The 16,853-nt window shown below is 41.1% G+C and overlaps 1 protein-coding gene across 1 annotated transcript in view; it reads left to right on the top strand.

Annotated features, from left to right (window-relative positions):
- The window catches only part of NTSR1 (neurotensin receptor 1), a 103,175-nt gene extending 89,811 nt beyond the window's left edge, over nt 1–13,364 (top strand). The window contains exons 3-4 of the mRNA XM_084646348.1: nt 5,345–5,435; nt 12,220–13,364. Of these exons, the coding sequence (XP_084502474.1) occupies nt 5,345–5,435; nt 12,220–12,469 (341 nt within the window). The 3' untranslated portion in view covers nt 12,470–13,364. The remainder of the gene's footprint in view (nt 1–5,344; nt 5,436–12,219) is intronic.
- The last annotated feature ends 3,489 nt before the right edge of the window (nt 13,365–16,853 follow it).

Genomic DNA, 16,853 nt, shown 5'->3' with positions numbered 1-16,853 from the left:
CTGGGGAAGCGAATGATCCAAATTCGGTGATGAATCCTGGTCATGTGCCACCTGAGGCCCGTTGCGCATACACTGAGAAGATACTTGAGGGCCAACTTATCCCCAGCTCAAGCCATAGGCACCGACTCCATGGGTGCTCCAGGGCTCAGCCCACGCCGCTTCCCGCAGCCCCCATTGGCCTAGAACGGTGAACCACGACCACTGGGAGCTGCGATCGGCCAAACCTGTGGACACAGCAGGTAAGCAAACCGGCCCGGCCCGCCAGGGGCTTTCCCTGAGCAAGCAGCGCCCCTACTTTGGGAACCACTGCTCTAGGAGGAACATGGCTGCTGCTATGCCCCCTCATAAGGCACATCATATTCCCCTCTGTGCACCAGCCCTGTTGGTGAAGAGGAAAGGGTTGGGGACAAGTCCCCACTCTTTGGGGGCACTGTTCACACCCAGGGAAAAGGGGTGCCTCCCTCAATACAGAGGCTGCAGACTGCAGTTGGCTGTTATATAGGCCTCAAAGGGATCTTTCCTGTCTACCATCCCCATAGGAGCCCACATAAAGGCCAGGAACAATTTGGCCCTTACCATCTGTAAAGCACATTTGGGATGAAAAGCAATATGATGGCTATATTTAGCTCTGATTTTTCTCCATGGCTGTTATTTTATGCTGTTTTGACTGAGGTTTCCTGCTGGGATTCTGCCAGACACCTATCATTTCTTACAGCGCTGGAAATATGCATTGTAAGAAAAGAATCTTTCCCTTGATTCCCTGATTTTAAAATAATCTAGATTAACAAAGCCACCCACCAACTGGGCTTTATCGTCCATGATTCGTTAATGTTGCATGTTATTTTCCATTGTGTCTTAGCTAAAACCTCAAAAGGAAAAAAAGCTCTTTCCCTGCTCACTTTTTAAAATTATTAATTATGTTTATTATGCTAGTGACTAGAGCATAACCAACATTGGGGTCCCATTGTGACAGGCACTGCCCCAACACAGAGTAGGAATCAATCCCTGCCCTGAAGAGCTTACAATCTAAATAGGCAGGACAGACATTAAGGGGAGAGGGGGAAGAACACACAAGCAGAGTGAACTGAGAGATGTCATGTACCATGATTCGGGGGGCTGGGGATTAGTAGATGGAAAGACAAAGGAAGGGAGGGAAGCATTGAAGAGAGGGAGGTGGCAGGGCCAAGGCAGGAAGAAAGAGGATAAGAGAGGCAGGTGTGGAATGAGGCGGAGGTGAGGAGACTGGGAAGGAGGGGGGTTGGAGCACACAGCAGAGGGGAGACAATTTCCAGTCAATCATCAGCATCCATCAGTCCCTGCTACAGCTGCTTCTGCATCTGCTCTACCAGCTTCCGCCTCTGACTTTTGTGTCTCATCTGATGAGGTTCCTCAAAAAGGTGTATGGAGGGCACCCATCACATGACAGGATCAGGCCCTCTGAATTATCCCTCAGCAGTTGGTGGGGAAAGATTATCACTGGTCATTACAGAGGTTATCTCCTAGGTGTGGAATGCAATGTGATTCTTATTCCACTCCAAAGCTGTCTGAGGATTTGAGGCTGGGAGGAGTACTGGAGAGAATTGCTGGCACCAGGGAGGGGAGGAGAAGCTACTGTGGAAGTCTCAATGCCTGGAGAGGGTGATGTTTGGAAGTGGTTAAATTGTGTTGAATCAATTGCTCAGAACATTTAAAGGTAGGTGCCTCCCTCACCGCCATGTCATGACTGTAGAGCCTAACGATTGACATTTAGCCTGAGATTAAAATGAATGAGAGTTGAGCATTTAAATCCATAAGGTATCTTCGAAAAAAACCTCAGACATAAGCTGTATTTCTGACAGAACTGTAGATAGCCCAGATACAACTGCAACGACATCTGAGCCATAGCTCTTGTGGGCCTGATGCTACTCTGGATGAGTCAATGGGTTTCCCCATTGGCTTCCATTGGAGCCGTCTCAGCTCCTAGAAGAGAGAATGTTGGTTCAAGGAGGAAATACCCTCAAGAACTCCAGCAGTCCCAGCCACTTTGGTTTCCTGGTCCCTCCTGCAGCTCTATCTATTCACTCTGTGAGAGCCTATTGTTCAGTATATAAAAGTTGCTCAGTTAACAGCTACACTTATCAGAGTGGTAGCCATGTTAGTCTGTATCAGCAAAAAAACCTGAGGAGTACCTGTGGCACCTTAGAGACTAAAAAATTTATTTAGGCATAAGCTTTTGGGTGTCACAAGCTACACTTATGTTACCCTGGTTTATAGGTTAGACTCACTAGAATGATCATGGTTCTCTGACTACAACCAAATGAATCAAAACTGAGCCGGTTAACCTTAGAACTTTATTAGCATCTTGCAGACAGGCCAACTCCACTTTGGAAGACTCTTCAAAGCAGCAGGAGAACTAACTGTGCTAGACCAAAGGAATTAGTCACTGCTGCATCCTCCTGGCATGAAGGAGTTTCTCCGTTTATTTTTCCTGTCATATGCTTGAAACAAGTTGTAGGAAGAAAGAACGTTTTTGGGGACTGATAGGAAATGTGTCATTTTCAGCACTTGTGCAATCAACACGGACTGACTGACTAACAGCCATAACTCTGTGCCTCATAAAACAAAATACCAAGTTACCAAGGTCCTGGGCTGATGTCAAGAAATAATTTCAGACATGTGATAAAGGGCTTGATCCAAACCCCATCAAAGTCAATTAAAAGACTCCCATTGATTTCAGTGGGATTTGGATCAGGTCTAAATGGAAGCATATTTAACTGACTTGGGGAACACAGTCAGGGCTACTGGTGGAATCTGAATTGCAATTTTCATGAATTTCAGGAAGGTCTGATTGCTTTATTTTGGAAAACTTCCAAGGACATGATTCTAGTCCCACTTACCAGTGTAAATCAGGAGTAATTCAGTTAAAGTGAGGGGAGACCTAGGCCCTAAAATGCTATTAAACTTGTTTTTAAAGTACTTTGTAGCCTTAATTGTGTCTCTTGGTGAAAATTTTTTTGGTTTGTCTGGAAATTGTCCCTAGATCACCGTATAATGAAATGCATTCTGATTGTAGAGAGCCCCCGGCTTTTCACACATACTTTCATTCTCATCAGTAGAGATGTTGCTAGAGAGGTTCTAAACTCCATGTTAGGATTTCCCTTTTAGCTAGAGGCATTTTCTTGAATATCAGACAAATGTAATATACTGTTGTCGCATTTTGGGTGCGATCCAGACCAGTGAGAAGTTGTGTCACTGCCTGCCCTGTGACTCTGGGTGCCTTAAATGTTCTGCTGCTGTGGCTCACAGCCTGGATGCTGACAGCCAGAAAATAAGTGAGCACTGAGTGTTTGTGTGTTTAGCAGCTCTGACTCAGTGCTCTTATTCCTGCAGCCTGCTTGTTACACCCCAGCCCCACTCTGGTATCTACCACCAATGGTTACTACTAGCCAAGTGACTCCAATAAAACCCCAAACCCAGAGTTCCCCCAAACTGTGTGCTCTGCAATGTCCAGCCCATTCTTGAGCCATTCAAAGGAATAATAATTTGTTTGCTTTTTTAAGAGTCAGTACCCAGCAGCTTGCCTCATTAACTGGATTAATAATCACTTCAATTCAAATACAGCACTGGATTAGTTTCAATTAAAACAAAGCAAGTTTATTAACAACAGGACATAGGTTAAGTGATGCCAAGTAAAAGAAATAAAGGTTGAGGTGGTTACAAGCAAATAAAAGTGAAGAACATGCATCAAAATCTAAAACTTAATCTAGCAATCTAGCCTTTATTTACGATGGTTTCTCTCACCAATCACTCTTTGTCCAGCCTGGCTGACAGTGTCTCAATTAGGACCTTCCACAGAAGTACAGGGTGCTGGTTCCCCTTGTCTTCCAAGGTGAAGGATAACTTGGGGTTCTTTGTCTCTCTCTCTTGTATAGTTCAGTGAACCTTTGAAATAAATTCTTCTGAAGGTTCCCACCCAAAATAAACGTCATTCCAGCTATGAGGAAGGAGACATGGAGTCTGGTGGGGAAGGAAGTTCTGTGCTGGTTTCTTTCCATGCTGGTGTTTGCTAAAATGTAAATTGATCTGTTCCTGCCCTATAGATGCAAATAAATGGCCACTTGCCATGTGATTGTTAATTGACTCTGATGACACCTGGCTGGAGGCATAGGCTTGTCCTTTGTCTGGGAGAAACCTGTTTCCCCACTCCCCAGACTTGTCTAATAAACATGTTTTAGTTCCACATTTCCTTCCTTCCTTTGTATGGTCCCTTGGGCATTTACTGTACATACACCATGCAAGAATATTAGTGATTGGTGTGATTAGTTTTCCAATGGTCATTTATATGACACACCAGATACAGTTTGACATTAATTAATTGAGGTACACTGAACTGGTCAGGCCAGCTGAAACTCCCTACCAGATACCAATGAGCCTCTTGCATTAGGATGCTGTTAGGGTTACACCCATAGAACTCCCTCAGTCAATCAGTGGATCTGGAATAAAAATTTTATTCCTGCTACAATAACATATTGAAAGATCACATCTTAAAATGGACTTTTGTGCTCATCAGAAAGAGACTCCACCTATGCCACTGCATTCATGTCACAAGGTTTCCAGCAGAACTGTCACCGTTTCTACTTTGACAAATCTAATGGAGTGTGTGGTGACTGGTGTATTGCAAACTCCTGCTGAAAAGGTGTCCCTCAGGAATAAAACATTACCATTGAGAGATACACCTGATTATTGATTTTATCAGTAGTATTATTATGTATTATTTGGATTGTGGTCATGCACCAGGACCCCTAGGTGCTGTCCAACCAGAACAAAAAGATGGGTCCTGCCCCAAAGAGCTAAATCATCCTTAGAAATCATTTGATGATCAGTAACACAATGGGACTCCTGATAATTCAATGGCTTTATACACATGGGACACAGGTATGTGCTATGCACTACTGAGGTTGTGGTATTCCTTATTCTATGTGCCGCTGGATGAAAAAAGTGCTATGGGTTATTTCTGTTAGATAAAATATAAATACAGTCAACATGGAGACAGATTTTGCTTGATGTAGAGTCTGAACTAGACAATGTGAGGCTTCCTTTACTGCCTTCTCATGCATTAGACCTCTTTTCTTCTATTTATACCCTGCTACTCCCCCATGGGTTGTAACCAATTTCCATTATTTCCATTACCCTTGTTCCATCATAAAAGATAAAAGCCACGGTTATCCCTCTGGGGCTGTTAATAGCACAATGGCACATAGGACCATTCTGGTGCTTTTAAACGAAAACAGTGTTAAATGTGCACAAAAACTGATCGCTTTTTTATTTCCAATAAAAAAATAATGGAAATGTTTGTACCTTGCAGGTGCTGTTGTGATTGCCTTCGTGGTCTGCTGGCTTCCTTATCATGTTCGGCGTCTCATGTTTTGCTATGTTCCAGCAGATCACTGGACAGAGTGAGTCATTATTTTGAAGTAGAATGCTATTGTACCATGTCACTGCAGAGGTCTAGGGGCCAGACTGTGCTCCCCTTACTTCACCTGAGTACCGTGTTATTCAACTACTAGCACCTTTGGGGTCAGTAGTGGGTATGGTGATATTTAATAAGGAGATCAGAATCTGGCCCTGAAGTTTTACAGGGAAAATAAGAACTTAAGAAGGTCTCAAAATTGTCTTCAGCTTGATTTTTTTATTACAGGTTTTAACAGCTGGATCCCAAAGATGTATGTGCTGGGAAACATTAGCTTGCATTCAAACAGCATCCGATTATCTCATGTTGGCAATCACAAAATTACCACCTGTTACTAGTACAGTGACCAGTTTTCACCTCTGCCAGTCCCTAAAAAATCCTTGGTTGGATCATTTTTTATCCATCCTAAGTGGATTGTTGGTATGCATCTAAGACCCAGAGACATTAGGTGTAAGGTGGAGCATCTCATGTCATAACACAATTTAGTTCCAAAAAGCTACATTTTCCAGGTGATAGGAGAGAATCCACAGACAGAAAAATAGCTGCATCATTTCAACATACAAATGCATCTTGGTTTTAGAAAAGGTACCAACCTGATCTCTTTCTTTGAGAAGATAACCAATTTTCTAAATAAAGGAAATGCAGTAGATCTAATCTACCTGGATTTCAGTAAAGCATGACACAGTTCCACATGGAAATTATTAGTTAAATTGGAGAAGATGGGGATTAATATGACAATTGAAAGGTGAGTAAGGAACTGGTTAAAGGGGAGACTACAATGGGTCATGCTGAAAGGTAAAATGTTGGGCTGGAGGGAGGTTACTGGTGGAATTCCTCAAGGAATGGTCTTGGGACCAATCTTATTTAACATTTCCATTTATGAAGTTGGTGCAAAAAAGTGGGAGTATGCGAATAAAATTTGCAGATAACACAAAATTGCAACGTATTGCAATACGGAGGAGGACTGGAATATCATACAAGTAAATTTGGATGACCTTGGAAATGGAAGTAATAGAAATGGGCTGAAATTTAACAGTGCAAAATTCAAGGTCATGTACTTAGGGACTAACAACAAGAATTTGGAAGCCACAGAGGAGAGGAAAGACCTGAGTGTATTGGTCAATCACAGCATAACTATGAGCTGACAGTGCAATGCAGCTGTGAAAAAGGCTAATGCTATTTTAGGATGCATCACGTAAGGTAGTTCCTATAGAGATAAGGAAGCGTTATTACCATTATACAAGGAGAAACCTCATCTGGAATACTTCGTGCAATTCTGGTTTCCCATGTTTAAGAAAGATGAACTGAAACTGCAATAGGTGCAGAGAAGGACTACTAAAGATGATTAGAGGAATAGAAAACGTACCTTATGAGAGGAGACTCAATGAGCTTGGCTTGTTAGGCCTAACAAAATGAAGGCTATGGGAAGACAGGATAGCTCTCTATAAATACCTCAGAGGGATAAACACCCAGAAGGGAGAATAGTTATTTAAGGGCCAATGTTGGCACAAGAACAAATGGATATAATTAGCCATCAATAAATTTAGGCTTGACATTAGACAAAGGCTTCTAACCATCAGAGGAGTATAATTCTGTAACAGCCTTCCAAGAGAAGTAAAGGACGCAAAAAACATTACTTGTTTTAAGACTAAGCTTGATACGTTTATGGAGGAAATGTTTTGATGAGATGGGTCACAGGCCATTATAGGCAATCTGTGACTGCTATTAGCAAATATTAGCAAATAGCTGGAGATGGGACACTAGAGGGGAGGGTTCTAAGTTACTATAGAGAATTATTTCCCAGGTGTTCAGCTGCTGGGTCTTGCCCACATGCTCAGGGTCTAACTGATTGCCATATTTGGTGTTGGGAAGGTAATTTCCCCTAGGTCAGATTGGAAGAAATCATAGGGGTGTTTCACCTTCCTCTGCAGCGTGGGGCACGAATCATTTGCTGGTTTTAATGAGTGTAAGCGGTGGATTCTCTGTAACTTGAAGTCTTTAAATCATTATTTGAGGACTTTGGTAACTTAGCGAAAGGTTATAGGCCTACTCCAGGAGTGGGTGGGTGAGGTTCTGTGGCCTGCAGTGTGCAGGAGGTCAGACTAGATGATCAAGATGGTCCCCGCTAGCCTTAAAGTCTATGAGAAGAGTGGAGTAGGTTAATTGCTAAGTTTAGCAGTGAAAGACCAGAATTAACATATAGGAATCATCATCCATTTGCAGGGGCCAGTGGCCTGATTTTCAGACAGTTTAGGTGGGCAGTTATGCTTGTAATTGCACACCTAGTTTATATGCACATGTATTGATGTTGCTCACATAAAAGATGACAATAGCACATGCAAATACATCCTATTAGCTATATGCTCATGCAATTATCCAATTTTTTCCATAGTCATGGCAACTACATGTGCAGAACAGGTACATAATAGAGCATACGTTTTGCACATGCAATTGTGCACCTAAAGTTTTTGAAAATCTAGCCCCAGATTCCTTGAGGTGAAGATGACAGGAGATGTGTTCAGCGAAGGATCTAACCATTACTCAGATAGTTCTTTTACAATATTACATCCTCCTTCTCTGAAAAGAGTTCTGTTTCCCGCAGTGAATAGGAGAGGAGGGGAGCGGAGGATATTTCTACAATGCTAAAATGCAGCTAAACTAAGATATTATTAAAATATCATAAATTCCAAGCACAAGAAACAGTGATTTCCAGTAGAGCAGTCCACCAAAACAAATTGTATATCCTACCATGGTAACAACCGGATTTTAGATTTAATAGAGAAAATAGACTCGTAGGCATGCATTGGAGTAAACTGTTATTTCTTGTTTACTATAAGAAAAGCACTTAAAGCAGCAAGCAGTTATGTAACAATAACATTTGCTCTGAGCAAAAGGAATAGACAACTTTGTCTGCAGTTAACATAGATTGATGTGTTCCATTTGCAGTTTAACATTTTTTAAAAGAGATGATTAATTTTAAGGAAGTCCTGCAATTACAGATATATTATGAATGGTGAGCTACCAATATTGCTGATTAATTAATTGCTTATGGTGGTTTGACATCAGTTCATTCACAAATATGCCCATGTCTGAACAAGAGAAATCTTGTTCTTTTGAATTAATACCTCATAGCTACAGACCAACGATGTATTTGTAATGATTGGAATGGGCCACCAATTCTTACCACACAGGGTTTAAGGTCTGTGTTTTGGGGTTGCTAAAACATCACAGGTCTATCTGTGATCAGGCAGAAGAGCACAAGGTCTGATTTTCAAGCATGCTGAGCATCTGTACTGCCCATTAAGATCAGTGGAGCTCTCTGTACCTCTGCAAATGAGTACCCTACTACCTAGACTACACCTACACTATGAGCTAGGGGTTTGGTTCCCCTGCTCATGCTACCTCGCTGAGAGCTAGCGTGAGTATAAATAGCAGCGTAGCTGCGGTGGCCCTGGTTGTGACAGCAGAGGCGCGAGGGAGCTGTGCTGAGTACAAACCCTTCTGAACCTGGGAGGTATGTGCTCGCTCTGCTGAGCTACGCAGCTATTTACACCCACCCTAGATCTCACTGAGCTTGTGCAAACGTGTACATGAGCAAGGGGCTCACCCCCCTCGCTCGTAGTGTGACGTAGCCATTTATGCCTATGAATTCTACCTGCTCACACCTAGTAATCCAGGGATTTTAGTCCAGTGGCTGGACCCTTCCTACTGAAAATGCTGTCTCTCATCAGCTTATTCCCCTGCTCCACAAGAATCACTCCACCCTGTCAGAACACACCACCCAGCATTCTTCTAACCTGGCTTGCACCCTGGCGGCATCCTCCCAGCACGATGATTGTGCCTTTAATTCAGATGATCTTGCTATTCAGTTTATTGTGGGAATGATCGAATGGTGCTTGTCTAAATACATCAATCCTTTTTCCCGTAGCAGCCTGAAACCAGCTCTAAAGAGGAACCTAGTCTGAGATGAACCAGGGTCCTTTTTCAGTTAATGTTTACGGAAACAAAAACAAAGCAGAGACTCTCACTTCATATTAAATTGCTGTTTATAACTGGTTAATAAATGATAAGCAAATTATAGACATGAGTAGTATTTGTTATAGAGGGTTATAAGCAACGTATTGTCCTGCTGGACTCTATGGCAATCTATAACCATTGATTATCCATTTGTTAAAACATCTATTCATCATTTATTAATCTCTTTATAAAGGGAATCAATATGAAGTATGATCCTGGACAGCATTCATGATTTTAGAGACCAAGATTTTTCCAGAAGAGACTTGGTTGTGGGTACCTGCCTTGAGACAGTCCCTTTACGATGTCTCAGGTTGGGCAGTCAAAAATTAAGGCACCTAAAATCGCTAGTCACTTGAAAATTGTGGCCTTAGTGAAGAGGAACCTGTGAAGATTTTCTGTGTGTATGAGTCAGAAATCTTGTATATTTCTGTAGGGATAAACCACAGTAAAGAAACTATTAAAGTGTGTTAAGAGGACTGAATAGACCAAAGTTAACATTTGTTGATCTTTAGAAAGGAACTGCTTGAAAGGATACTTACTTTCACAGTACTTCCTTTGGCCAGAACAAAGGGCACCAGCACTGCAAGCTACTCAAATTTCACATTTTCTTTATAATTATTAACACCATCAGGAACTAAGTGACAAGCTCTTTCAGTCTGGAAGATGTGCACGTTCCCAAACAAGTGCACCTCTGGCTGCCTTCAGCTGCCACCATATCCTAGCACTTTGTAGCCATTAAATCAGAGACACTGATGTGGGTTCTGCAATAGACTGTGGTTTTCTCTGGAGGTCTGTGTGTCGTAACCCTTAAAAACCTTTTGCACAGAGCAAAACCCTATAATCAGGATTCATGCTATCATGTTGACAGCCTTAGAATGGTGCACAACCTCTCAGGCCACTAAAAATAACTGTCCTGACTTTACAAAGTTTGGCATATACCTATGACAACTCTCATAAGTAATTAGAGAAGGCAGTGCAGTATCTTATACACAGTTCTTCAGTCTGTAGACATTCCCGTGCCTTCTACCCTTGCAGTGTTTGCACATCACACTAAAACCACCTGTTTATTATCAAGCTGATGAGTTCCTGGCCATAGTCTGGTTCCTACATACCTATAAGCAATGGAAGTTTTGCAGTTGACTAAAATGGGAACAGGATGGAACTCCTGTATGGGTTATAGTTAGACCTGGTTGAAAAACAGGTCGACAATTTCACTAAGAAGTTTGCTGAGGTAATCTCTTTTAACATACCGTCTGTTGGTGAAAGTGACAAGCTTTCAAGCTGCACAGAGCTCATCTTCAGGTCTGTGCAGCTGGAAAGCTTGTCTCTTCCACCAACAGAAGTTACTCCCTCAAAAGATATTACCTTGTCTTTCCTACTCTGGGACTGAAAAGTGGGGGTTTGGTCAATGAAATTTTTCAAGAATGATTTTGAAAATAATTTGTTAAAAAAAGTCTGTGAGGATATTGATGAGAAATGCTGAGGAAAAATTAAAAAAAAATTCTATGTCAATTTTTCAGCAAAAAGTTTCATTTTCAGAAAAAGGCCATTAAAAAAAATGAACAAATTGTGCAAAAAATATTGACCAACACTAGATATGTTATCACAGTGATACAAGCTCCTCATCAGATAGCAAAGTTGTTCCCAAGAACCACATCCAAAGTCCATTGAAGTCAATAGGAATAATTCTGTTGACGTCAATGGGCTTTGAATCAGGCCCCTTATGTAGAACTTTGTTTTAACAGAGGTGGACAGAAAACACTAAATATTTTCCGCAAACATTTTTTGAAAGAAACAAAACTCTCCCCTCCTCCTCCCGTCCCACCCCCAAAAAAACACTCATGGAAATTTTCTAGCTTTTCAGTGGAAAAACTAAAAATGTTCTGGTTTTCAAAATCTGAAAACAATCAAAAACTGAATATTTTCCAGTAGTTGAAAACTGAAAACAAGCAAAAAGCAAACATTTCTTCAGTTTTGAAAGCTGAAAGATTTGGAGCCTTTCACTGAAAATCTGGAAATCTTCTAATGACACACAAAAATGTTTGTTTCCAAAAAAGGCCATTTTTCATTGAAAAAACACTTGGGACTGAAAAATTTCAACCAGCTCTATTTTGTAACCCTCAAACTCTATTTTGTATCTTTCATGTCCAGAATTCACTGAAAAATCCTGTTATTGTCAACCATAAAATGGATATCTCCTCAAAATATATATTCGTTCTACCACAGAGACTGATTCAATGCATCGATGCAGTTCTCACTGGCTTGAGAGAGGAGGTGACAGCATATATTATGATGTCTTAGCTCTGCCATAGATACTGCAGTGTAGACAACCCCACTTAAGCAGCCTTTGTGGTAAACATGCATATATTTGTGCATCATGTAGGGCAACGTTTCAGTCTAGCCTTTTTAATTTCAGGTGTGTCTATAGACAAGGCAAATCGTGGTGGGATATAAAAATCACATGCTTCAAGGTTTAAAACAATTTCTAAGTATTAGGGGATTAGGTTGAGATGTTTGTGAGGGGGTGATTATCCCACATCTATCTACTGTTAGGATTTTTGATGGATTTTAACGTTCCTCTGAAGTATTTGGTGCTGGCCACGGTTGGACTAGATGGCCCACAGGTGATATCCAGTATGGTAATCCCCATCCGCTGAAAATCTGGCTTCCATTTTCTCTAACCCTGCAATTGTAAGTTATTCATACTCTCCTCCCGCACTCAAATTTCCTCTCTTCTTGTTCTGTTCCATCAGGTTCCTTTATAACTTCTACCACTATTTCTACATGTTGACAAATGTCCTCTTCTACGTCAGTTCTGCCATCAATCCCATCCTCTACAACCTGGTGTCTGCAAACTTCCGCCAGATCTTCCTCTCCACGCTCATATTCCTGTGCCTGCCATGGAGGAAGAAGAAAAAGAGACCCAGCTTCACCAGGAAGTCCAACAGCATTTCTAGCAACCATACGTTTTCCAGCCAAGTCACTAGGGAAACAACATACTGAGACCCGAATGAAGTCAAAGGAAGGGAGAATGTGTTTCAGCATGGATTTAGGACATGAGAGAGACCTCTGCGACCTTAACGCATGGTCTCTAAATTCACCATAACACGAATGTGTTTAGCAGTCTCATTTTTGTTGGAACAAATAGGCTTCATTCTGCCAGTAACTTTGGGGTTATTTTAAAGCATCAGCCTTGCCTCTTGTGAATAATGTCTACGCATTTTTGTAACTTCGGTACGGCATAGATTCAGATGCAGTGTAACCTGGGAAGCCACAGCACTTCTTCAGCCTATAAATGTCAAGCTTAGGCAACTCATATTGTGCTTCGTCCTTTTCTCCATGCAGAGATGCCATGCTAAAGTTGAAGAGCTCAACATCGTTTCTCTTGGTGGCACTGAGCTGAGACGTTAATGAGGAGCAAGGCAGTTTTGAGTGAAAAGGGATATTTTTTGAGGGGGGAGTAGTAATCCAAGAGGTGATAAAAGAAAGAGGAATGAAAATAATGGAATCAATAGGGAATATAGCACTCAGGGAGCAAGGTGGCTATTTATAGAACTCATTCTGAATTCTGATTAATTAGACCAGGGTGTCCAGGAGACCCAATTTGGTGTCCCTATATTAAATAACAAAATAACGATAATGCCTTACCTAGATTAGGATGGCACCTTGGAAAACACTGTTCAGTGCTCTTAGGGGACATGTTTCAGAGTAACAGCCGTGTTAGTCTGTATTCGCAAAAAGAAAAGGAGTACTTGTGGCACCTTAGAGACTAACCAATTTATTTGAGCATAAGCTTTCGTGAGCTACAGCAAGGGACAAGGATCATCTTTTTGTTAGGTGTGTGTATAATGCCCAGCACAATGGGGCCTCGATACCTATTGAGTCCTTTCAGCAAGGTCATCACACAAATACGTAAAATAATAAATAATAATAATAATAATAATGACAAAGGCTAGAATGCTAAAATCGAGGCAAATCTTATTGTTAAAAACAAATAAGAGGGCAATCTTACATTTAGCTTCATAGCCAAATCCCATTTTTACCACTGAAAAAAGGTAAAAAGTTAGTTGAGCCATATCAAGAGGTGAGCAAATGCCTGGACCATGATGAGTGAGGGCTGCTAATGGATGAAGGAGAGGCATAGAGCAACCTGCATGAATTCTGCAGGCCACAGATAATTGATTGATTTCTTAGCCACTGTTATTCCAGTTTTTCCTCAATTTGCAGCTGTTTTATTAGAGAGGTTGCTGATATCCCAAAGGGCAAGCTCAAGTCCAAGGTACAAGGGCCACAAAAGACTCTAGTGCAATTTGCTTATTCTGTGACTGAATGATCTGTATTTCCTGTCATTTTTTAACTGGTGTCTTTACCAATCTCTAGCCGCAGATAACACAACTGAAGAATTAACAGAAAACAAGATTATTTAAATTCAGGATTCCCAGTTCCAAAACCAGACTAGAGGGCAGCAGAGAGAATGGTTGGGTCTGAATAGGCCAGTGTAATAGGATGGTTTGCCTCTTAAGGGCTGGAGCTAGCCAACCCTGATTACAGAATGAGCCACTCCTGGCAGAGATTAGGGTGACTGCCCTATAAAGAGCAGCAAGAGGGCAAAATGAAGTAGAAAGAGGAGTAGAGGGAATGGCAGTGAGTGAAAGGTTTCTGCAAGGAAGACTCTGAATCTAAGAGAGCTGTGACAGAGAGGAGAAGCAGTAATCCGGAGGCTCCTAATAGGGATCCTGATTGAGAGAAGGGTTTGGACCTGGAAGCCAGAACCAGAGGGCTGAGGTTCAGTCAGGTAAAGCCTGGGAGTATGAGGCTTAGTTCCTACTAGAGACCCTGACTAGCAGAGTGTGACTGAATTAATGTTGGGACCAGAAGGTCCAATATGTAAGAACTCAATAAATGGGACCCCAGAAGGGGAATGCTGTAATTACCTGTTGATGGTGAGTTATTAACGGGCCTGAATAGGGGAGAAGTTGGTAGCCAGACATCAGAGAGTGACCTCTGGCCACAAAGAAGTGCTCAGGAGGTGACTGGCTCTGTTAGTCAGTCATGTTCTGACAGGAGGTGTGTACATACAAACCAATTTGTGGCATAAATCCTCTTTGTTAAATGAATGCTTAATACAGGCATTCAGCCCAGCTGTTGAGGGGTAATATGTATTCAAGCATGGCTGCATGCAGGCAGCAAACCAAAGCTATGGTCAGAGGAAAAGTGGGACTTGGATCAGATCTAACCCTAGATTTGGATTTGTGAACCTTTTATCCGAACGGGCTGTGTAGCTTTAGGGTTTGAATTAATGCTCCCATCTCTACCAGCAAACCATCTAATGCAACAAAATACACCAAAAACACAGGCCCCACGTAATAAGCTAAAGGAGTAACTCTGCTATTAGACGGGTGAGCTGAGTGAAATGGAACAAGCACAAGGGTTTGGGCAACTTGTGGCAAGCTCTTGTGATCAGCCACATCATATTCTAGTATATACCTATGCACAAGTTAACACAATACTGTCCAGGCCCACCTGCACATAGCCAAATTCACTTACATTGCCACGTGTGGCTATCATGTCTCCTGGGCAAATGGTTATATCAGAAACCTGACAAGCAGACCAATAATTCCAGTCAGACAAAGTTAAATCTTAGGAAAATCAGTGCAATTTGCTAAAGTTTTGATCGTCATTAAGTGATGCTTAGATTAATTGTGTTGGGTTGAATGGGCTATAAGAAGGAAGTAAATTGCAGATTTGTTCTTAAAAACGAGAGGGTCACATCATATTAGAAAAAGAGAGGCTGACTGTCTGGTATTCCAAGCAAAGTTAATTCTTGAACTAGTCCAGTGTCACTTAGAAACTATTATTTCTTGGTGGTAACAGGTGCTGCTATGCTGGCACACCATGACCACTCAGAATTTCCTGTGGCAGTGAGGACAGAACTTATGTCCCTCTGCTTCAAAAGCAGAATCCCCTATCCTGTGAAATAAAATAGAATCTCCAATAGCTCATAGCAGTGTAGGGGCTATGAGACACAGCTGAACAGCCCTGACTCCACTGAGTAAATGGCAGAGGTACACCCATAGATATACTAGCCAGTTGATTGCAATATTAATTGTTACATGAAAGAGGCTTACCATTTTAACTTTACAGAACCAAAAGGTTTCCTGAAAATTAGTCTCCCTTTCCCAATTAAACTTCCCACCGGATTGATAAAGGTCAGTCTGACCACCACTGAATTTTTCTAGTACAGGACTAGTGTCCTGTGGATTAGGTCCCATATGCTTTAGGTGACAGAGTTAATGCGTGCACAGCTTCAAGTCATAGCTATCAAAAGGCTATTAAATTATAGCTATACAAATCCACTTGAAAATCAAGGGTTCTAAGTTTAGAATGGAAATTTTTCTGGGTTTAGTTTCATTTGACTTTGCCAAAATGTGAGCGCTGCTCTGTTTTGCGTTCTTTTTTTATTCGATTCCCATGCTAATCCCAGAAGCCGTGCAAAAATTACTTCTAAATGAGCATCTTTATTGTACATACAGTGGGCTTCCATCTAGTTAGGAGCACTACTTATTAAATTTACCTAGAAAAACCAAAAGGTAGGGTGGTTTCACTTTACATGAAGGTTTCATTTATAAATGGTTTATGAATAATCAACAGACATTATAAGCGTGTTACAAACATGAGCAATATGTGTTAGACATCAGTAGAAAATGTTATGGATGGTTATAAGCCAAAGTGATAAGCAAGCTATTGCCCTGTTGGATTATGTAACAGTATTTAACAATTGATCAGTCATTTATTGAAATATCCATTCATCGTTCATTAACCCGTTATTAACTATTTATAAAGGTAACCTTAATATAAAGTGTGACCATTATAGGTAAGAAAATATTTTATGAAAGTTTAAAAAAAAGTATTGGAAGACTTGAAGAAACTTTCTATAACAATGCTTTATAGTTTCAAAATGATGTACAAACATTAGGGGAGAGATTTTTAAAAGCAGCTAAGAGAGATCAGGCCCAATTCAAAAAAAGAAAAGAAAAGCAAATCCCCATTAGCCAATAGAAATATAAGGACTTTCAATGGGTAGCTGAGTGCTGAACTCTGGAAGGTGCTTTTGAAAACCCTGAATAATTAATCTTCATAGCTTTTCCGTGAGGTCTGTAATACATATAGCTTCAAAGAAGTTTGCATTTAAATCATTATTTTCAAGTCACACAGTAATGGATACCTGTCTGGTTTAGATCAGAAATGAGCCTAATGAACCAAATTTTCAGCCTAACTGGGCCTTCGAGTTGCAAATAATTCTGGCTGCATGAACAATTTAAATAATTTATGCTACCAAAGCAGGTAATTTAATGTCTAAAGGAGCTAAATTGCACCCAGAAATAAC

This window comes from Lepidochelys olivacea (assembly GCF_965140295.1).
Source record: "Lepidochelys olivacea isolate rLepOli2 genome assembly, chromosome: 13".
NCBI classification, from domain to species: domain Eukaryota; kingdom Metazoa; phylum Chordata; order Testudines; family Cheloniidae; genus Lepidochelys; species Lepidochelys olivacea.
The sequence above is the reverse complement of the archived record's forward strand: the minus strand, read 5'-3'. Positions and strand labels throughout refer to the sequence as shown.